Source organism: Grus americana, chromosome 3 (genome assembly GCF_028858705.1).
Source record: "Grus americana isolate bGruAme1 chromosome 3, bGruAme1.mat, whole genome shotgun sequence".
In the NCBI taxonomy this organism is placed as follows: Eukaryota; Metazoa; Chordata; class Aves; order Gruiformes; family Gruidae; genus Grus; species Grus americana.
In genome coordinates, this window is record NC_072854.1 from 8,093,294 (window position 1) to 8,115,377 (window position 22,084).

Here is a 22,084-nt window from a genome sequence, read left to right on the forward strand (position 1 = left end):
AACATGATCCACTGCTCAGCTCTGGGTGGAGAAGTTTGTATTAAATTCTGCTTGCAGCCATAATGTGATGAGCCCTTGGTTTTGCATGATTTTGGCAGTGGAGAAATCTCAGTTTATCACCTTAAAACTGGTACCATTTAAACAGTTAAATGAACAGAAATACTCCCATCTCTGAAGTTCTGCTTGTGCTGCCGCTGGGTTAAGTCAGGCCTTACTACCTGGAGTTTCACTTAGTGTTTGTTTCCCAGGGTTTTCCTTCATGCAGAAGGGGCACAGAAGCCCTCACTGCCAGATCCTCAAAGGCGTGTGAGGTTCAGGCTCCTATAGCTTTCAGGTCAGCCTTACAATGAGGTGTTGTGACAGTTCTCTACTGGCTGCATAAGGAACCGGGGCTTGGCAGGCCCAGAAGGTCTGTCCTAGTTCTACCACCTAATCGTGCACCCCTAAGAGGTGATCTGACTGCAGACTCTGCAGGTTCTTAAACACAGCTTCTGGACAACAGAAAAGTGGCCATGAGATAAATGCCTTCATCCAGTCAGACCCATGTGTATGTTGCTGGTAAGGCTTAAATCTACTTTAAGCTGGGAGTAGTGCTGATACCATGGCAGATCATAAACCATTTCCCTTCTCTTCATTTGTAACTAAACTCATTAAACAAAACAGAAGAGCATTTTGAGCAGCTTGAGCAATCTCCACTGTGAAGAGGAGCAGGAACTGACGCCTGCAATAACTTGCTGCTACTAATGGGTTTTGTCTCTCCTAGCAACCGGTGTTCAACTCCCTCACAAACTGCTTGGGACCACGGAAGCTCCTGCACAGTGGCAAGCTGTACAAGGCCAAAAGCAGTAAGGAGCTGTACGGCTTCCTGTTCAATGACTTCCTCCTGCTCACCTACATGGTTAAACAGTTTGTTTCTTCTGGCTCCGATAAACTGTTCAGCCCCAAATCCAACTCCCAGTTCAAAATGTACAAAATGGTGAGTGAACCAAGGTGCTCCGTGGTCATGTTGACACAGTGGGACCTGACTACTGATGAGGAATGCTGTTCTCCCTGCTGGGATTAGCTGTCTGGCCCCATCTGATCGTTTGCTGTCATAAGGGCGCGTGCTGGCAGCCAACATGCATGAATGCCATTGGCTTAGTCCCCGGAAAAGGACAGTCCTCTGTCTTGGTTTAATAAACACTTCTGTCCACTTTGGGGTGAGAGGGCAGAAATAGCATCGTGCCTGAGCAGCTGAGTGGGATGTTCAGAAGCAGGAGCCTTGATTAAGTTTGCATAAGTTCCTGCATCCACAAGAAAATACCTGTCCTTCTTTAGAAAACAGTAAAAGGTACAAAACTTTAGTCTCTGTGTCCACACAGTGCATGTTCTCAAGATAGTGGAGTTGGGGAGATAAGTTTGAGTATCAGTGCTGCTTTCTGACCTGAGAGATTCCCAGGATTTCCAAGCTCCACGCAGCAGCTCCGCTTACGCAGTCCTGCCCCTTTCAAAAGCTTCATCAGAACAGGGTGTGTCGCCAGAGTAGTTTTTCTCTCAGTCCTTTCTTACATCGGTGATCTGATTGTTTGTCCTGTGTCCTACAACTTCCATTTCCCCTACAGTAAAACAATGCATCCTCGCAGAGTTTCCACTTGTTGTCAGGGTGATGCTGCCACAGTGATGTTTGCTTTTCTTTCAGCCTGTTTTCCTTAATGAAGTCCTAGTGAAACTGCCCACAGACCCTTCAAGTGATGAGCCAGTTTTCCACATATCACACATTGACAGAGTTTACACACTTAAAACTGACAACATTAATGAGCGGTGAGTAGTGAAAATGCAGATCTGAACTTAAACTTGTTGATATGGCTGTAGGCTGTTTCCAGTGAGCAGACATGGGGGTCTCGGAGTTCAAGAACACGGTTTAGTCTTTCAGTCAGGAAATAAACTCACTTGACTCTCATTTGAATTACAAGTTTTCTCTGATTTTGTTCTGCTTGTGCGGGAGCTCTTGCAGTGGAATCCAGACACATCTACTGCTCCTCGATGTTACTGTTGTATAGAAGAATAGTTTAGGGCTCCAAAGTCCCGCATCCCATAGGTTCTTCCCCAGTCCTGGTCAGTCTTTAATGTGACCCAGAAGTCTTTAATGAAACAGCAGCTCCACTGCCATTTATTTAGGCTGATGTGGAAGTGTCGCGTAAAATTAAATCCGAAAACTCCATCACTTTAGTCCTTCAACTAACTTGATTCGTGATGCCTCTGAAACCCAGTGGGTAAAAAAATGGCAAAAGAGTTTGGGGCAGAATCGCTGATACTGAGGAATTTCCTGCCTGCAGTATGACCCTGACCATAGGGATTTCTCTTTGCAGCACTGCCTGGGTCCAGAAAATCAAAGCAGCATCAGAGCAGTACATTGAAACTGAGAAGAAGAAACGTGAAAAGGCTTATCAAGGTACCTTCCAAGTTCTGTATTTCCCTCTCATCCACCTGGACACGTGGGCAGGGCCTTTTCTGGAGGATGCCAATGTTTGTGTAGGATCTCTCTCCTCAGATCTATTGCCAGTTCTTACAGTTGCAACCAATCCATTTATTTCTGACTTCCTTGTTCCCAGCTCGCTCACAGAAGACCTCAGGAATAGGACGCTTGATGGTGCATGTGATTGAAGCAACAGAGCTAAAGGCCTGTAAGCCCAATGGTAAGTGAAGGAAAGCAGCACTGATGTGTGTCCAAGCAGCCTCCGGACGAGGCGAGAGGTGTCTGCACTGCCCAGGTGTTTCACTGCTTGTTCTGTGCTTAGGGAAGAGCAACCCATATTGTGAAATCAGCATGGGCTCTCAGAGCTACACTACAAGGACTCTGCAGGACACCCTGAACCCCAAGTGGAACTTCAACTGCCAATTCTTCATTAAGGATCTGTATCAGGATGTCCTGTGTATCACCATGTTTGACAGAGATCAGTTTTCACCCGATGGTAAGTGTGAACATGTGTTTTAGGAAAAGAATGCTTTTTTGTGACTTGGCTTACACAGTTCCTCACCAGCAGTTCCAAGAGCCTGTGGGTGCGATTGCTTCCTGAGAAATGTTGTGTAAGAACAATGCCTCCTCGCTCAAGAGGGTCAGTAGCCCTCCAGAGCCAAGAGCTTAGGGCAGGCAGATTTGATCCTAGTCTGGCTTTTGTATCAGACATAGAATGATTATTTTGAGACAGAGAAGCTGTTCTCTCTCACTAGAGGCGATGCCCCAAATTAACGTGCTAGGTTATATTTGCACAGCAACAGCTTGATAAGCTTTATTTTTTTGCCTGGAAACCAAACACGTTTTGGCAGTCGGTAGCTTCTAGTACTCTTTAAAAGGTTAAGTGCTTTTTCAGGGCTCTGACACACAGTTGATTATTTCAGATTTGCAAGGTACTGCCTTGACTCGAGTTGCCCTGTGTGTAACTATAGCTCAGTCTTTTCTCCTGTGAGGTAACGTGACTTTGCTTCTCCCCATTGGACAGCTGAGTCCGGTGGTTTCCCATTCACGGTCAACTTTTGAATGCATGCACGCACACACACACACAAAGATGTTTATATATGAAATGTCTACAGAGCGTGTATAATTTCTGAACAGGACTGTAAATCTATGAGTGGCAGTTGTTGTTCAAGGTCGTTGTTCTTGTGAAAAGAATGACACGTAAGCCTAATTAAAAGTTGGCTGAGCCAAAATAGTTGAATTTTTTTTTATTGTCTTCGTAGCACCACAGCTGACTTGTAAACAGGTTCCATCACTGTACTCTGACCTTCCAGCTCTAAGACAGGAGAACCTTTGAAAATTGTGTTTCTGAAAGGGAACTGTACTTTTAAAGCCCTTAGATCAAACTGTGACATAAAGGCATGTTTTCCATCCTAATTCCACAGCATCTTTGTTTTCTAAAAGGACCCTTTTTTGTCACTGCTGGCTGATTTCCACAGGGCTGAGGGCTGGTCTAACAGGAAGCTTGGGAGCAGTGCTCTGGAACTGAATACATACTGCGCAGCACTGCTGCTTCATCTGATGCTTTCAGATTTTCTAAGCTTAAGGTCTTTGCTTAATGAAATTTCTTCTTCACTTGCCCGACAGATTTTTTGGGTCGCACTGAAGTTCCAGTAGCAAAAATCAGAACAGAACAAGAAAGCAAAGGCCCCACAACTAAACACTTACTGCTGCATGAAGTTCCAACAGGCGAAGTCTGGGTCCGTTTTGACCTGCAGCTCTTTGATCAGAAAACGCTCTTCTAAGAACACTTTTTTTAATTTATGAAGGAAAACTGAAGCTGACAGCCTGAACATTTTTTTTGTAAAAGACTCCTTGCCCCATGCTGGTTATTAAGCAAGAGTTCCCGCTGCTTCCATATTTCCTCTTCGTTACTAGTTGCGTTTAGTTCCTTACAGCATTCAAAGTTGTTGTTGATCTATGCAAACGTAAATGTTACTGTATATTCAATACTATAGCTCAGTGCCTTTTTATTATGTTGGAATATGTTGGGTTTAGATGCCAATGTTTCCATTTTCAGGGCCATAAAAAGTGTTAGGTAGAAATGTGGCATCAAGATGTATGTATATTTTACCACTTAGTGTAACATATAGACTGAGGAATGGTTTAGCTCAGCACTAGAATCATTCCATTTGAAATCTGACAAATGATATCCACTGGAAACTTCCCATCTCAGGATGATAGTTTTAAAGATTAAATGCTGAAGAAGCCTTAGCACTGGAGAAGTCTCCGATATATTGTATATTCTTCAAGAATCAAGTGTAGTTCTCTACTTGACTTAGTTCTGCACTGAAATCAGTAGCTCCTACTTGATTTTTCTTTCTGCTTCAGTTTGATTCATCATTCTCTGCCGAGACAATGTGGTTGTGAAGAATAACTAGAAAAAATATTTTAAATACTGTGACCCACAATAATGTGGAAGAATACTCTTCAGCTTTTGTTTTTTTCTAAGTGTAAGTTATTTGTGTACATTTCCTTGGTCTTGCAGACCTCCATGTGAATCTTGAAGCTTTGACATTGCCAACATGTATATAGAGAGTAAAATGTAAGTTTATTAATGTAATTTGTCTACAGATGTTTATTGATGCATAGTGATTTTTAAAAAAAAGTATATTTTATTGTAAAGGGGATTGTGAAATAATGAGAAAAACTTAGAGGATTAAATTCAGGAAAAGTTTATTACAAATTTAAAAGGTTTGCTTGGGGGAACTGACATCCCAACACAAATCTGTAAAATGAGATTGGTTGGAAGCAAAAACTTTCTCTTGGCAGGAAATCAAGGATGGTTTAAAAAAAAAGTTTGTTTATAAAGGGTTTGATACATTGTAGCCATTTTACTGCCTCCTTAAACGGCTTTGTTGAAAAAGCACAGCATGCAGTTCTGAGCTGCGCCTGCCCTTGTTTTCCATGGGTGCAGCAATACCTCCTGATGTCTGACAGTTTCACACCCTGTGGCCATCTGTGTACCCTCCTGTTACAGGGCTGAGTCAACCTCTGTTACTTTTAACAGTTTTCTGTGGTTCAGTATTTCTAATCCTAAATAAAATTAAATCTGGGCAACTCTTGAGAGATTGTGTCTGTACAGTGGGAGTTTGGAGCTTCTTGAACAAGTATAGAGAAAATTCTGTTTTCAGGCTTTGATGCTGGTGTTGCTGTGCAGTCACACTCACAGGGAGGCAGGGACCGCACCGGAACACAAGAGAAACCAATTTGTAGGGCACTGACAGCTTTTCAGAGAGTCTGTGCTGAGCGACAGAAGTGCCAGACACCTTTGTACAAGAACACTTACCATCTCCTCTCCCCTAATTATTTCCTGCCTTTTTGGAACACTGATTTACTGCTTGTACACTGCCTCCAACAGAAGGTCCTTTGAAACCTTGGTAGTACCCTAACGTTATTTTGCAAATAATATTTTGCAAGACATTCACTATGGGAGTTATGATAAAGATTTGAACAAACAAACCCAAATCATCATTTTCTTATCAGTGCTTTCTAAGCCATTCTTCTGTACACATCTGCTAACCATGCACATAGCCAGGAGTGCCGCCTTCTCCTCCTTCTCATTCAAAGAGAGGGTTTAATTCTTAAACCTGTCAGCTTCATGCACAATTGCAACAGCTAAATTGTAGCTAAAATTTTGCAAGCTTTCCCATTCCCTCTGTCCACTGCTGACATTCACGCTTCTTGTAATACGAAATAGAGCAGAGTCAGAGCTGTAGCTGTAGCCAGAGCTGCACATAACACCTCAACGCTGCACTGCGTAGAAGAGGGGCCTAGCAGACTTCTCTAATTTTTCTCACCAGTTCATCTCTAATACAAAGACAGTGTCACCCTATAAACCAGAGACCATCAGCACTGTCTTTGTAGGGCTGAGCCTAAGTTAAACCTCCTAAAATAGTAGGTTTTGGCCTGTAGAGCATGGACAGGAGCTGGAAATAACCAGCGCAGCATCACAAACATTTCTGTGGCTGCTGGGTAACAGTACTTCAGAACTACGTGTTCAAGACAATGAGTTTATTGTGGTTTGCCAGAAGACCTGGCCGGTTATCGCTTGCTGTGGCAGAAGAGGTAACATACATTTTGCAAATGGTACCTTCTGATGGCTGTGCCTGCTGCTGCAGTCAGCTGGAGGGCAGGTGACATCATTGGTTCTCACCATTTTTGTGGCGGCTGAGGACTTTCCTCCTTTAAACAGAAGTAAAAACTATTGCCAGTCCACGCAGCACGAAGGCTGCTGTGGCCCAGCACAGCTTCTTGCACTAGCTCCTTCTCACACCGAGTCACTCCTGACATGTTTCTTTGTGACAAGTTTTCCTTCTAGAATGTGCCATTACCCTTAATCCCTGAGTAAAGCCTTGGGCTAGGAGGTGGCATAAAACTCTAGGGCAAGGGCTGGGGGAGAGAGTGGGCCTGGTTCAGGAGGACATCAGGCTCCCAGAACAGCTCTGATGTTTTTGTCACTGGGGAGCAGGAGTTCCCGTAAGTGTTATGTACTGCAATGGCAGAACCAGAGAGCTTTCAAAAGGGGTGAATCAGAGCACTGGGACTTTAAAAAAACCAGCAGCATTATTTAAAAAAAACCAACCAACCAAACACCACTCTTCACTGATCCCAAATGCTTCTCTGTCAGGGCAGGCCAGTGGGGCACTCTCAGGGGGGAATCTCATCAGTGTGTACAAATACCTGAAGGGAGGGTGCAAAGAGGACAGAGCCAGGCTCTTTTTGCTGGTGCCCAGTGACAGGACCAGAGGCAATGGGTACAAACTGAAACACAGGAGGTTCCCTCTGAACATCAGCAAACACTTTTCTACTGTGAAGGTGACAGAGCACTGGCACAGATTGCCCAGAGAGGTGGTGGAATCTCCATCCTTGGAGATATTCAAAAGCCATCTGGACATGGTCCTAGGCAATTGACTCTAGGTGGCCCTGCCTGATCAGGGGAGTTGGACCAGATGACCTCCAGAGGTCCCTTCCAACCTCAATCATTCTGTGATACCAGTATGACCTCACTCTGCTCCCAAAATTCAGAAACTAGTAGCAAAAAACCCCACCCAAAACCCAAAGCAAGCATGAGCATTAAATCCTTTCAGCTCTTCCAGTAAAGCCCCCAGGAAATATTCCATGGTTTGACCTGTAGGGCTGCCGGCCAGGCTGCATGCAGAAAATGCAGGAAAACTCCCCACCAAAAGCCACTTGATTTCAAGGCTCAGCTTGACCATCAATGCTCTGCTTTAATACATCCTTCTGTCTGCTCCATACCTGAAGGCTTTCCCTTCACCAACACTCCTTTCTCAGGAGAAATACACAATAAAGCAGAATTCACCATGCAATTTAAGTTTTAGCAAATACTCTGCTATGTAGTCAAGCAGGAGGGGCCTCATCCACTGTAGCTGTTGTGCTGCCTCTCTGTAATAAACACATTAGCTCTTACCTCTTCGTTTGGTGGACATCACTAGCAATGTAGGCGTGTGGTATCTTCAGCCACTCAACTGCATCCATATGTTGCCGGCTCAAAGGAAGCAGTTCTGCTTTACTGAGTTCCTTCAGCTCTCTGGTAGAACACGGTCTTCCTGGCAGGAAAGCAACAAGTGCTTCATGTGAGCATCTACTGTCACAAGCAAGGATGCCCCCCCCCAATATGAAACACTTCCAAGGGACACCAATTGTTTAAAATAAATACCTGTCTCGCACTGTTTGATAACGCCTGTCTCAACAAACTTTCTTTGAATGTCTTTTAACAGAGGATCCGGTAATGTTGGTATTGAAACCTGTGACAGAGACAGTTATTTCATGCTTACACACCAACACAAGCGCTTTGTCAGAGAGTCTCGAAAGATCAAAGTCAGAAGTGAATGTCAAGGTTCTGTTGGTTGGCAGGGAAGGAGCATCAACCTCGTTTTTAAGAATAAAAACATGAGGGACAGACTTGAGTGGCCTGAGAAACGCTGAGCATCTTAGCTCCTCAGGCAGGCCATAACGCATTCAACAACTGCTGCAAAGTTAGGCCATACACATGAGATCTGATCTCCTGGAGGCAGTTGATCTTGATGAACTCTGCATGGCATACTGCAATGAAGTATCGGCTCAGACTCCACAGCATCCAGAAGGGATTTAGAGAATTGATCTCCATGGATCTGTGCCCAAGTCCTACCTAACTCTTCTATTAGGTACCCAAGTCTTTTGTGCATTTGACTAAGCTTCTGTAAAGATCATCTCAACTGTCAGATTATTTCCTTCTACAGAGCAGACACCCAGCTTGCCTGGGAACTCACTAACCCTTGTGAGACAGGACGCTTCCCACGCTGCCACACTGAATTTGAGATAAGGAAAACAAACCTCCCCTCGCCATTGCCTACTGTGTCTCCAAATCTGGGCTTTGCATGGATCCAAACCATGTTCCTGGTGAAAACCATTTTTCAAACACTCTTGGGCTTAAATGCAGCAGGAGCTGGGAGCCGTATTTGTTCAGTTAGTAAAACTAGAATGTGTTGCTGTACACCAGCCCCATAGCAGCACATCAGTAGCACACTCTGCCTCCTGTCTAACCATTAACTTCCTGCTGGTCGAAGGGTGCCCCTAAACCTCACAACATAAATAACCATCACACCTTCCAGCAGTCTGTACACGTCTTCAGGAAGAACGGATCGTACTCTGATGGGTCATACACTTCCAAAGCCACATAGCCCTGTGGGAGAAGCAGGTAGTGGGTCAAGTCTCAGAAGCTATTAGTGATAAAACAGCAAGGTATTACACAGTCAGTCATGGTATGAACACAGCACCAGAGGTGGTAGAGAAAAGGACTCCTGAATTTTCACACACTGCACCTCAGAAGGAAGGTGATTGAAGTGTAACAGGAAAATTCCTCCATCTACTTTAATTTATTATAGGCATAAATACATAATAAATGATTTCATCAATCATCCAGAAATAATTACAGGCTAAAATGCTAATCACAACTAGGGCAGTCAACAAAATGGAAATTTTGTTCAAGGGAAAATGTTTTGATAGAGAAGGCAACAGATATTAAAAAGAAAAGAAAAAAAAAAAATGAAGTGACTGAGCCCTCACCAGCCATAGCCCTAGGCAGGTCACTAGTCTGCCAGATGCGAGCCCCAAGCGTAGGTCAAGGGCATGCTTATATATATACATAAATATGAGTAAAGACCTGAACCATACCTAATGGTCCAGACTACAGGTTCATCTCATCAAGAACTCTGCCTGCAACAAACTTCACACTCCACAGTTGAAGTTCCCTATGACCAGAGTGAGCTGAGGAACAGCAAGTACTACCACTTGGCGTTCGCTATCAATGCCAAGACCAAAGAACACCAGATCAAACAGAAGCTGAACAGAGACTAAAGTCAACACACTGACCAAGCCTGATGCTGAGAAAGGTGAATTACAACCACTTGTCTCCAAATTATAATGCACTGTTTACGGCCAATAAGCCAGGACTTAACTAAATGGCATCGAGTAAAAGAGCTGTACAGATGAGCAAACAAAACATAGAAGTAAAAAAAGGAAAGAACAGAGGCCACAAGTGATGTCCTAAGAATAGTAAGAACAGGGCAAGCATATAAAATACTTCTCCCTAATACTCTCAGTCATTCTTCCAAAACCTTGGAAATGAAGTTTTTCAGCTTTCTTGTGCAGATGATTCTCCAGGGGTCCCAGGAAGGGAGCATTCAGCCCATGGCCTTCTAGATCTCAGCCCTACACAGTTCTTTTTGGCAATCTGTGGATGTGATTTCAAGTGGAGAGTTGGAAAAACCGTATGTTAACCTGAACAGTTCAGGAGCACTGCAAGATGAGTCCAAACCAAACAAAGTGGGATCTGCAGTAGGTTTAACAGGTCACTATGTTGAAGGTGCTCACATGGGCGAGTGAGCCAGGCCCCAAGGACCTGTGCTGTTCCCAGACACTCTGCAAGCACCTGGGCAACTCCATGGGCCTTCAAGCTACTGCTGAGCATGAACATTGCTGCCTCTGCAGGGGCCTCTGCTCCCCAGGATCTGGCAATTCCCCAAGAAAGCAAGCAGCAGATGCATTCACCGTCTCCTGTTTCTGTCTCTGGAAAGCTTTAAGCCCTAACATGCCTGAATTTTCAGAGTTTTAGTGCCACCCCTTGGTTTATTATTACATGTCACGCCATTACAATATGCGCTGAGACCTCGGTCAATTGTGCTGTGTGTTATCACTCACACACCTGTTGGCAGAAAGCAAAGTTACAGCCTGCTCTTAAAAATTAGTCAGAAGGGTCTCTTACACTGCAGCATTTCAGCACACAATGCCTACAATATCCTGGACTACCAGAAGCTGAGTTGTGGCTAACAGAGCAGCAAGCCAGGCCTGGGGAGCTTCCCCCTCCTTGCCGGCTGCAGTGTGACACTTCTGCCAGTGCTAGAAGAAAAGTAACACTGCTGCCATCTTCACACTATGACCAACCATCTCATCATGCATCTGTAGTCCATGTCCCTGGGACTAGGGGTAAGGAGGAGGTGAGAATGGGGGTGAAAAGGAGGCAGATTTAAGACAAAAAAAGCACATACGAGCAGGTCACTGGAACAACAGAGAGCCAAGGAAGGGAGGTAAAGAGGCAAGGCTCAGATGGTGTGAAAAAGGAGGCAGAAAAGTGAGCTGACAGATTGAGATGGAGGAACCTGGAAGGACAGTCACAACAAAAAGTGTGAGAGGGAAGGAGAATGGAGGAAAGGGGGAGAAGGTACCTTTGGAAAGCAAAGGACAGTGGAGAACTTGGAGGAATCATCAGAAGCAACAAGGAGAGGGACACACAGCACTGGGGAATCTGACAGAAAAAAGAAGGGCAAAACAGTGGGAGATTTGGGGATGGAGTAAAATGGTTGACTGGAGAGAGAAAGGAGAGACCGAAGGAAGAAGACTAGATATAGAAAGGGGTGATGGACTGGTGACAGAGACACGGGAAGGCGAGGAGATCTGGGGAACAGGACAAGGAGAAGCCTAATAGCAGGAGAGAGCAAGAGAAAATGGACAAAAAGAAGGGAGGGGAAAAAAGTGTACAGCCAGAATTCAGTATATTAACCACAGAAGTGTCTTAAGTTCTGCAAAATTTATCATATGCTGCCATGATTAATGCAAACGTTTGCAAATTAATTGTCCTGTTCCTCTGAAGGGCTTCAGCCTGCTTCTCAGACATGCTGAAGACAGAGCTGACACCACAGGGCAGGGAGAAAAAGTGGAGGCTGATCACTGTTGCTGTGATTGTTCAGGGAGAAGGACAAATCCCAGTACACCAGCCATTGCTTTTGGAGGACACCCAGCAAAGTCCTGACCTGACACAGAAGCTTGCAAGATGGACTGATGCACACCCAGATACATACAGTACACCCAACATATCCTAAATCCCAGGACTTCAGCAGTAGGACTGGTTCAGCTCTTTGTCATTATGTGCAGTTTAAATGCATGGGTCTTTCACATCAGATCTTTGAAAAAGAGAGCATTTGTGCTCATGAAAACACCACAGCTCCCACGACTTTTTCATTTCTGGATGGGAAGCTTGTTTACAGTCTCGTAACTCCACTATGCAGTGGTTTCCACTGACAACAAAAGCTTGCTCTATATAAAATACTATTCTATTTGTGGCAGATGATGTAACTGCTCCTACTGCTCTATATATCCATTCCTGAGATGCAGAAAGTTGAGTTATGGGATCTGATACTCAACAGTGGTGTGAAATTCAGAGCAAAATCAACAAAACCAACAAGTATTTCCTACAGTGACTGCAATTTTTATCAGTACTGAAACACATGGAACTACAGAATCCATAAGTTGTGTCTATTCACCTGCATGCAGACTTAAGAAAATTGTTGGTGTCTCCCTGTTCCCATCTTTTTTTCTTTTATAAAGCTTGATCAGTAGCATCCAAGGCCATGAAATTGTTTCAGTCATGCTCTGCCAGCACACTGCAGTACTGCTCTAGCTGAATTCCTGAGACATGAGAGTGCGGTCCACTCCCTGGTCACAGACTCAGCCTTTGGTTTCAGCTGACAGAGTTCAAGGTTTTCCCCCTAAATGGTCTGGCTCACAGAGGGAAACCCACCACAATGTGGTGTCTTCCTGTATGTAGACCCCAGCACATGCTCACTGTACCAAACAATGCTTGGATGGGGCTTTGGGAAACCTGGTCTAGTGAAGGGTGTCCCTGCCCATGGCAGGGGGGTTGGACTAGATGGTCTTTAAGGTCCCTTCCAGCCCAAACTGTTCTATGATTCTAGGAATGCTATTGTTCCTGTCTGATGGTGAACTTGAAACAAACAGCTCTAACGACATATGTCACCATTACAAAGGTCCTTGGGAAGAACAAGTTACAGGTAAGTCATATCTGAACTCGAGGCTACTCAAGTGAACAGCAAACAACAGCTAAAACCCTGATCTTGTTCATAACCCTCTGTATGCAACCATCTTCATGACATAAATTTACTTCTCGTTGATACCTTCTTTTCACAGTAGTTTAAATAGAGAGAGAGTTGCTGTTCTTTCCTTTTCCGTATTTCTTCGCTTGACTGGCTGTCCATTTTGTCCTCAATTTTCTGCAGCAGTGGCTCTGAAACATCCTTAAGCCACTTCTTGTACAGGATCTCCTTCTTTCTCAGATTTAAGAAATCATTGTGCCTCAAATATCTGTCCACCTCCTAAGTAAGAAACAGAAAATAAAAACCATACAACCTGTTGGCCAACCACGTTAAAGACTCCATGGGTGAAGCTACGCAGCTTGGCTGACCCAATCTGACTGGTCACTGCTGCAAGGGCCCTGTTTTCCAACCCTTTCTGCTCCTCCCTCTCTCCACTTCCCACCACTTGTTTCAAAGCTCTCCCTTTCACAGGCTCTGGCATTCAGACTCTAACTTTTTAAGCTGTAGTGCAAGACTGGTAAAAACCATTCACTTTCTCCCACCAGGTTAGTGAGCTGACTTCACTTCTGAGCAGGGGTCTGATAAGCACCAGACAGTGCAAGACAGGCAGCGGGAGAAGGACCTTCTCCCTGCAGCACTGGCCATCTGCTAGATCAGATTGGCCCTCCTGTCCTTAATTCACAGGCCCACCGTCACTATCTCATCATACCCACAGAACAAAAGTTAGGTGCGAACAGGCAGGTAAGTCACTAAAGACAGATGATTCCTAAGTTCATAATTAGGGTTATCACTTCAGTCCTATCCTGAGGAGACTGAGGAGGCCAGAAACTCATACTTCTGAATTTTGTTTTTCAAGAATACAGACAACTGACATTTTCTCATGTATCACCGATGGAGAGAAAAAACATTGACATGCAGGAAAGCACACAGCAAATGAGAGAAGAAATACCACTTCTTACCCTCACAAAATAATTTTCCCTGTCCAAGATGCACTGAGCAGAAGCAATGATGTCTCGACTTTCATCAGGTACTGCCTAACAAAACATCAAAAAAATCCACATGAAGTAAAAGCAGGAATTACAGTAGGAGTTAGAATTACTTTTGAATTCAAAATAATTACTTGTGTTGTGATTAAAGGCAATTTATACCATAACCCAGCTGGCAGAATAGCACAGGCAGGCAAATCCTTGCAAGGCTTGCTCTGAATAGTTAGGTTAAATGTAGCAACAGCAAGAGTGTTGGAAAAACTGGAATGTCCATGTTCAGTGGGACCAAACCATACACCTCCTTGGCCATTCCTCACTGCGACCGTACCACCACTTGCTCCTTGCCACTGTTGCTCACATGTGCCCAATGAAGGTAGCAAGAGGCATCTCTCCACACCTTCATTTTCAATACAGATACAGCCACACTATACAAATAGCAATCAAACAAGTTAAAACCGTGATGAAGTATTACGTCAAGGGATTCATAAAGTTTAAAAGGAAAATTAGAGGAAAACAGTGAAGTGTAAGAGGAAAGGTAATGAGAAAAAACACTCCAAAGCAGGAAAATGCCTTGCTGCTGCTGCCTCTGCTCATGAATTTGTCAGCGTTTTAAATCTCAGTTACTGTTGTGACATCAGCCAAGCTGTCCTCTAGCGTAATCATCTTACTCTTTCTGAAGATCAGAATAGGGAGAAACTGTTCCCTGCATCGTGAATATCAGGACACTAAAACATGATTTAACAACAACAGCCCTTGCTGTTGTCAGTTTGATTTTTAATCAACTCCTGCACTCTGGCCAAGGAGCACAAGCAATACAGACTGAATTCATCTGTTGTTTGGGGATGGAGTTCCTCCAGGCAACATTAGAGCATGTAATGGGGGTATCTCCCCTATGATCAGGCAGCATCAACTCTGGGTTAACCAGAGGGATCTTGTCTTCGTGAGTCAATCAGCAGATTTTATAAGCAACAAGTGCATAAAGAATTTTAATTCCATAGCAAAATTTATCTTGAAGAATCCACTATAAAAAAAATTACCAGCTTTTCAGCATTATGCCAAAAATTCAGGAGGTAAGTTGCAATGCAGGAAACTAAACCACAACTTGTTTTAGACAGACCATGTGACTTAAGCTAAAACAAATTTACAATCTATTCTGCTTTCTGGGACTAACCCTCAGTTTAGACACTTACAGGAACTTGCTTCACTTGCACCAGCTTAGTCTAAGGGAACAGGCATGCAGCTGAGTTCCTATAGCTTAACAAACGTCCACGTTAGCTGCTTTGCTGTAAATGGCACGCTCAGCCGGTCCCAGCTGGGAAATAAGGTGCTGGCTTAAACCATCAAGAAGGCTCAGCTAGCATGTCGTATGATTGTGATCACTTTCAAGTTTGCATTTCACGGGAGTTGCACAGATACGAATACCAGCTTAGGTATCACTAAAAGTTTAAATCAGTTTCAGCACATCCATACTAAATATTCCTACCAACACAAGTTAATCCTCAAGTTTTACTTAGACCCAAGCCAGAGGCAGGGCTGAAACATTCACACTTCATCTGCTTGACCTGCTGCCTACCTCCTATGGCTTCCACAGATGAATTCAAAGTCATCCTTCCTGTGACCTTCTTGTGCCATTTAAAAACTGAGCTACAGCCATTGCATTTTTACACAAGCCTACCATGCCGGCAGCAGCGCAAGACTCAAGGAATGCATCTGATGCACAGAATGGAAAATTAGCCTGCTGCTCCCTGTGCTTAATATTAATTTTTAATCCCAATACACAGTGCAGTTTCCAGTCATGCCTGCCTTGACCCCGTTGACCAGCTGCACACTCCAACAGGCTTCTTATCCTGACATGAGCAGGACATCATACATCAGAGCAAGCAGAGAGGAAACGAGAAGTATTAAAAAACAAACAAACAAACAAAAAACCCAAAACGAAGAAAAAATAAGAAAGGGGAAAATCTAAATTTCTGGCATGTTTTAAGACCCTTTCATCCTACTATTGGAAACAATGGGCATGTTGCATTACACCTGACAGATCTACATCACATAATCACAGAACCTTTCTAAAACTAGTACCTTAACAGCACCAGGGAGACATGGCCATTTCTCCAGCTGAGAAGAACCAGTAGTAGAACATACTCAGAACACACATTGGTGAATAGGTGAGAAGTTTTCCTTCAGGATGATACACATCTGAAGAAACCTTACAGAACTGAAGGAGTTAGGTCTCTTCTCCCTGGCGGAGGCTCAGGGGGAACCTCATCACAGTATGCCAGTACTGAAAGGATGGCTACAAAGAGGACGGAGGCTCTCTCTTCACAAGGAGCCACATGGAGAAGACAAGGGGCAATGGGTACAAGTTGCATTGGGAGAGATTTCATCTCAATATAAGAAAGAAAGTTTTTAAAGTGAGATCAATCATTCACTGGAACAACTTCCTCATGGATGTGGTGGAGTCACCATCGCCGGAGGTTTTCAAGATGGGATTGGACAGGGTGCTAGATAACCTCATCTAGTGTCCCTTTCCCACAAAAGGTTGGACCAGATGATCTCTCGAGGTCCCTTCCAGCCTGGGCTGTTCTACAGGTCTATGATTCTAACTAGTCACAAGCTTGTTTAAGGTTTTATGGGACTTTTCCACATACCAAATTGCATGGAACTCAATACAGCTGCCTCAAAAGGATGCAAGGGCTCGGTAAAAACCATTGGATTGCTATTTCCAGAGTTCTTTGTTCCCCTTCTGTGCTGGTTTTGCCTGGGATAGAGTTCATTTTTTTCATAGTAGTTAGTATGAGGCTGTGTTTTGTATTTGTGCTGAAAACAGTGTTGATAACACACAGATGTTTTAGTTACTGCTGAGCAGTGCTTACACAGAGTCAAGGTCTTTTCTGCTTCTCACACCATCCCACCAGAGAGTGCGCTGGGGGTGCACAAGGAGTTGGGAGGGGACACAGCCAGGACAGCTGACCCCAACTGACCAAAGGGATATTCCATACCATATGACATCATGCTCAGCATATAAAGCTGAGAGATGAACACCTGAACACCTGCCTGCCAATAGGAAGTAGTGAATGAATTCCTTGTCTTGCTTTGCTTGCATGCGTGGCTTTTGCTTGATTTATTAAACTGTCTTTATCTCAATCCAGGAGTTTTCTCACTTTTTCTCTTCTGATTCTCTCCCCAACTCACCGGGAGTCCAATTCTACCCACTCAGTTTAAGCACCGCCGCTTACCAAGTCAGCAGCCTACTCATTTATACGTAAAGCAGGCTGCAATACAATTTCTGAATGTATTAGCCCTGCTGACCAACATTAATTTTGGGATGGAAGATCCACTCACTGCTTGAATGCTAGATGGGCTCAACCTACAACAAGCTGACAGGAAGGACAGAGCACACACATCTTCCCATAATACACATTTCTGAGCGTGCCTAGGAGGGACAGACTAAAGCACAAAGTTCCTGCTTGGGAGGACTCACAAATGAATTCTGGGGACAGCAGTCCTGGAGCGCAGACAGACAGACCAGATCACCATCCAGAACTTCAGTGGTATTAGGTGGTCAGTTCCAAGACAGGAGCTCTATTACACCCAAATATCCTGGGATCCCAGTTGCAGATACTGGTTTCAAGTGTCCTGAACTTTGGTTCTTCACAGTAGAATCTACAGCTGAAGGAATGTTGAGAGTCACTCACCTGCCAAGGCCTTTGCTGATCGTGTTCCCTCACAGATCTCGGACACGTAAATCTTAGTAGCCGGGGAGTCTCTGAGCTATTCACACTACACATTGTTGGACTAGTCTGGGAGAAACATTAAGACATTCAAAAACATATAAAACTATTGTATAGACAGCAAAAACCTAGTTTTCTTACAATTCCCACCAAACAATGAAACAAATCTCTAAAGGAATTCTGACTGCTGATACCAGCAGGATTTTCCTATCACACTAAGTTAAACAGAGAGATGAAGTATCAGGTTTATAGTCAGATACTGCCTCTGACAGTAACTGTCTGTCCTCATCTCCATAAGCAATGGATAGTACATTTTGTTTCAAAGAACGAAGTGATTCACAAATTCTTCCAGAATGCTTGTCAGCTTTGAAAACATTTCAGAGTTATCAAATTCTATGCTGAAAGGGACTTGGGGGTCTTGGTCGACGGCAAGTTGAACATGAGTCAACAGCGTGCCCAGGCTGCGAGGAAGGCCAACCGTATCCTGGGGTGCATCAAGCACGGCATTGCTAGCCGGTCTAGGGAAGTGATTGTCCCACTCTACACTGCGCTGGTGCAGCCTCACCTCGAGTACTGTGTGCAGTTTTGGGTGCCACAGTACAAAAAGGACATAAAACTATTGGAGAGTGTCCAAAGGAGGGCAACAAAGATGGTGAAGGGTCTAGAGGGGAAGACATATGAGGAGAGGCTGAAGTCCCTTGGTTTGTTCAGCCTAGAGAAGAGGAGACTGAGGGGAGACCTCACTGCAGCCTACAGCTTCCTCACGAGGGGGAGCGAGGGGGCAGGTGCTGATCTCCTCCCTCTGGTGACCAGTGATAGAACCCGAGGGAACGGAATGAAGCTGCAATGGGGGAGGTTTAGGTTGGGTATTAGGAAAAGGTTCTTCACTGAGAGGGTGGTCGGGCACTGGAACAGGCTCCCCAGGGAAGTGGTCACAGCACCGAGCTTGACTGAGTTCAAGAAGCGTCTGGATAACACTCTCAGTCATACGCTCTGATTCGGCTGGTCCTGTGTGGAGCCAGGAGTTGGACTCGATGATCCTTACGGGTCCCTTCCAACCAGGATATTCTATGATTCTATGCTGAAATTCCACCTCCTGACTTTTACTTCTTTCCTTTGTGCCTTTTTCAATTACAGAAGTCACTTTCAAATAACCACTACATTCCACCATAGGGATGGTTGCATTTTAGTGGTTTTTAAAGTTAGTTCTACCAGACAAAGCTTACGCTGAAGCACTAACTCTGAGCTCCAGCCAGGAAATTCCATCTCCTCTATTGTACATGCACCAGTATATTTGGATTGATTTATAACAGAGACAGTAGAACCACAGAGGCAAAATGCCCTTTACAGGAACCTCTATTTATTTCAGATTCACTGGAGATACACTGCTTCCAGGAAACAATGTATTCACAAAATTACTTAGGTAAAGAGTGGACCACAAGAAAAGCTTACTTCTGCAGAGATACTGACCTCTACATTCTCCAGCCAGATCTTTCACCTATGAAAAAAAAATCTGTTCTTCAAGTATTTTTGGCAACATGTAGTTAAAAGAATCTACAAAGACTCTCTGCATCGGGTGTTCATACAAGATAACAACATTTTTTTGTACAAGACAACTTTTAAGAGTTTACTCTGTCCAACCCAGCACTTCAGTGATACTAACTCCCAACTGACCTCTTCAGACTGCAGATTCAGATCTCTTACCATTGGTCCAAGGTGAAGTCTTTAATCTACATATTTATTTATTTCATATTCCCTGCTTTTATGCACTGATAGACACATCTGCCTGGATATTCCTGCCTCCTTACAGAAATGCTTTCCTGTCTTTTCTAATGAAAAGAGTCAGAAACCACAGGGAAGCATACGTTGGAAGGGACCTCTGGAGGTCACCTGGTCCCACTGCCTGCTTGAAGAACAGCTAACCTCATAGGCAAGTTTTCTCAGGGCCTCGCCCGTTCATGTTTTGAAAATTTCCTTCCTCAAATCTGCAAGCTCATGTCCTTCACTCCAACTGCTTCTATAAAAGAAAAATCCACACTTCTGCCATGTAATCCAGGACAAACCAAAGCAAGGAAAAAAGCCAATGTAATGCACATGGTATCAAGGACTTTTCTTCCCTCCTGCGTAACTTTGCAAGATTTCTATTCTTTCATCAGACACAAGGAAAACTAAAAGATTCGCAGTGGAATAGGTCACATCATCCCAATTCTCTACTGTAATTTTTCTCAGCCCCCGTAAGATAGCTTTCAAAACCAGAAATATATATACTAGCCTAAGCACTGTGGCAGGCTAGCGGGCACTTCCTCTAACATGATTTCCCACCTTCTCTGTACAGAGGAGACAAAAGATGCAGACTAAAATAGGGGATTACAATTAGGACGCTGCTACATGATCTGGAAAGCAGGTACCCTGCCTCTCTCTGTCTGGAAATGAAGATTATTTTTTTTTGTCTATATATGCCCTGTTGCTTCTGCAGTGTTGCACCTGCCATGGAGACAGATATTCACTGTGAGAACTCCCCTGCTCTGAAAACAATCTCCCCTTTTTCCAGACAGCCCAAGTCTAAGCTCCAAGGAACACTGTAAAACATATCTGACCCTGTGGTCTCTGAGGAGCAAGTGAAGAATTCTTACAGTTTATTCTTCATCTTGCCATGACCAGTTAAAGGAGGCTGTGTGCTATATTACCTGCATGGATAAAGCAAGCACACCCTGATTAGCACTGAACTCGTTTCTGATATAAAATAAACGGGCAAACAGTGAGGACTGAGGAACATCTGGATACTTGAGGTGCTACAAAGTTGGTATTAGACAAGTCAACACGCTTTGCTATGAGCAATATATCCTACCTACCCGCAAAGGTGCCACAGGCTCCTGCTTCAGGCCATCTTTTGCAGACTTCCTTCCACTCAAAGCAGTTTTGCTCTTCTGAGATAAGGATGCTGTAAATCCCTGGACAAGCTTCAGATGAGGAAAATACATATTTTTATAGTTTCTAAGTTTACAAAACAAACAAACCAACCCCCCCACTAGCCTCCATTCCATCTGTTTTCAGTAACTAGCATTAAGACTCCATCTTCATCCAGCTTACAAAGAAAGACTGAGTCTTTCTGTGTGCACAAAGCAAAGGAGATGTTTGCTCTCATCACAGAGGATTGGGACCCCAGGAGAGACAAAACAGAACAAAATAGAAAATCTGCCTCCTGTAACAATCTGCCTTAAAGAAATTACAAGTGGTAAAATCTCTAGCTGCAGATTTTTTTCCCCAATCTTAATAATTAAAGCTGCCACTGAATCTTAAACCTTTGTTTTTCTGTTTTGTTTGGACTCTTGCTATGAGATGCCAACTCACCATGGTTGGCAAAGGCAGAGCCCACTTGTATGAGACACCAGCTGTTTTGCAGGTCTTATAACTAAAAGTTTAATCATGTCAGGACAGACACGCAGTAAAGGATTTCCAAAGTCTGAACAGAGAAAACAATCCAACAGTTGCAGTCTGCAAATGCTAAACCCTACGAGCAGGTTGGCTGCTCTGTATTAGGACATTTGTTCCACCATGATCAAACTTGAGAATAACCCTAAAATTTCTTGCTAGATACACCTGCATCCTACTTTGCTATCAGCAGTAGAGCTTTGTATCAGTAATTTTTTTAAAGACAGGTGTCTCTTGCTTCATGAGTCCTGTTCAGTGAAGCAGAACTTTCCCCCCCAACACCCACCTGCTAAAATTGCCTCTGCGCAAACACAAGTCTTAGCAGCAGCTTTGAGAAGACAGATTTTAATCATTTCTGTGACAAAAAGAAAGACTGATACATGCATCAGTCCTCTCTAAAGCCCCTGACAAATGCCTTAACACAGGCCATGCCTGTAGGCTCATGTGTGACATCCTCGGCACACAGGGATGTCACCCCTTGCAAGCACAGCTGGCTGCCTTTACAGGTGGCTTAGCTCCCTCTGATTGCCTCAGGTGCTAAAGCATGAGGAGAGAACCAGCCTCTAGGGCAAACAGAGCAGCTCTATGCACAGAACTTGGTAGCTGGTGAATGTTAAGCTAACAGTAAAGTGCACACATCCAGAGGGCCCACAGGCACGAGCCTGGCCCCTCCACCTCGCAGGCTGCGATAGGGGCAACACCGGTGAGAGGGAAAGGCAGGGCCCCCTCGGGGCTGGAAGGGCCCAGCCTGTCCCGCACCCTGCCCAGCCCTGAGGCGAGTCCCACAGGCCCGAGGGGAGACGAGGGCAGGCAGCAGAGCCCCGCTCTCCACCCGGCCGGCACACCTCCGTGCCGGGGTCCCCTCACCGGTTCCGGCGAGGCTCCAGGAGGCCCCAAGAGAGGCCGTAAGTGGCTGCGACAGAAACCACCACCGCCAAAGCCCAACCGCGGAGAAGATGGCGGCACCCCCCATCCCAGACACCTCAACTCGTTTCACGCGGCTGTTCTGTGTCCTTCCGCGGGAGAAAATAGTCCCCTCCTCACCACCCC

The 22,084-nt window shown here is 44.5% G+C and overlaps 2 protein-coding genes across 8 annotated transcripts in view; one reads left to right on the forward strand and one right to left on the reverse strand.

Moving 5' to 3' along the window:
• ITSN2 (intersectin 2) overlaps nucleotides 1-5,199 on the forward strand; it is an 83,806-nt gene extending 78,607 nt beyond the window's left edge. For all 7 annotated transcript variants that reach the window (XM_054822571.1, XM_054822573.1, XM_054822576.1 and 4 more), the window contains 6 exons: nucleotides 764-976; nucleotides 1,679-1,800; nucleotides 2,349-2,431; nucleotides 2,592-2,675; nucleotides 2,778-2,951; nucleotides 4,082-5,199. In XM_054822571.1, coding sequence (XP_054678546.1) covers nucleotides 764-976; nucleotides 1,679-1,800; nucleotides 2,349-2,431; nucleotides 2,592-2,675; nucleotides 2,778-2,951; nucleotides 4,082-4,239 — 834 coding nt within the window. In that variant the 3' untranslated portion in view covers nucleotides 4,240-5,199. The remainder of the gene's footprint in view (nucleotides 1-763; nucleotides 977-1,678; nucleotides 1,801-2,348; nucleotides 2,432-2,591; nucleotides 2,676-2,777; nucleotides 2,952-4,081) is intronic.
• On the reverse strand, nucleotides 5,154-22,004 carry FAM228B (family with sequence similarity 228 member B). Its single transcript, XM_054822581.1, has 9 exons — nucleotides 21,902-22,004; nucleotides 20,455-20,562; nucleotides 17,567-17,671; nucleotides 13,845-13,919; nucleotides 12,967-13,164; nucleotides 9,102-9,179; nucleotides 8,175-8,262; nucleotides 7,926-8,064; nucleotides 5,154-6,679 (listed from the first exon to the last, which is right to left on the reverse strand). Exons 3-9 carry the CDS (start codon nucleotides 17,657-17,659, stop codon nucleotides 6,637-6,639), a joined length of 714 nt encoding a protein of 237 aa, XP_054678556.1. The 5' UTR covers nucleotides 17,660-17,671; nucleotides 20,455-20,562; nucleotides 21,902-22,004; the 3' UTR covers nucleotides 5,154-6,636.
• Nucleotides 22,005-22,084: the final 80 nt, after the last annotated feature.

What these genes read in the sequence shown, in the direction of transcription:
- FAM228B (XM_054822581.1), bottom strand. Translation starts at nt 17,659, where the DNA reads ATGTGTAGTGTGAATAGCTCAGAGACTCCCCGGCTACTAAGATTTACG. An exon ending in TAAACTACTGTGAAAAGAAG is followed by an intron (nt 9,180 to 12,966) that starts GTATCAACGAGA and finishes CTTCTCCCACAG; the next exon opens with GGCTATGTGGCTTTGGAAGT. An exon ending in CGTGTACAGACTGCTGGAAG is followed by an intron (nt 8,263 to 9,101) that starts GTGTGATGGTTA and finishes TCTCTGTCACAG; the next exon opens with GTTTCAATACCAACATTACC.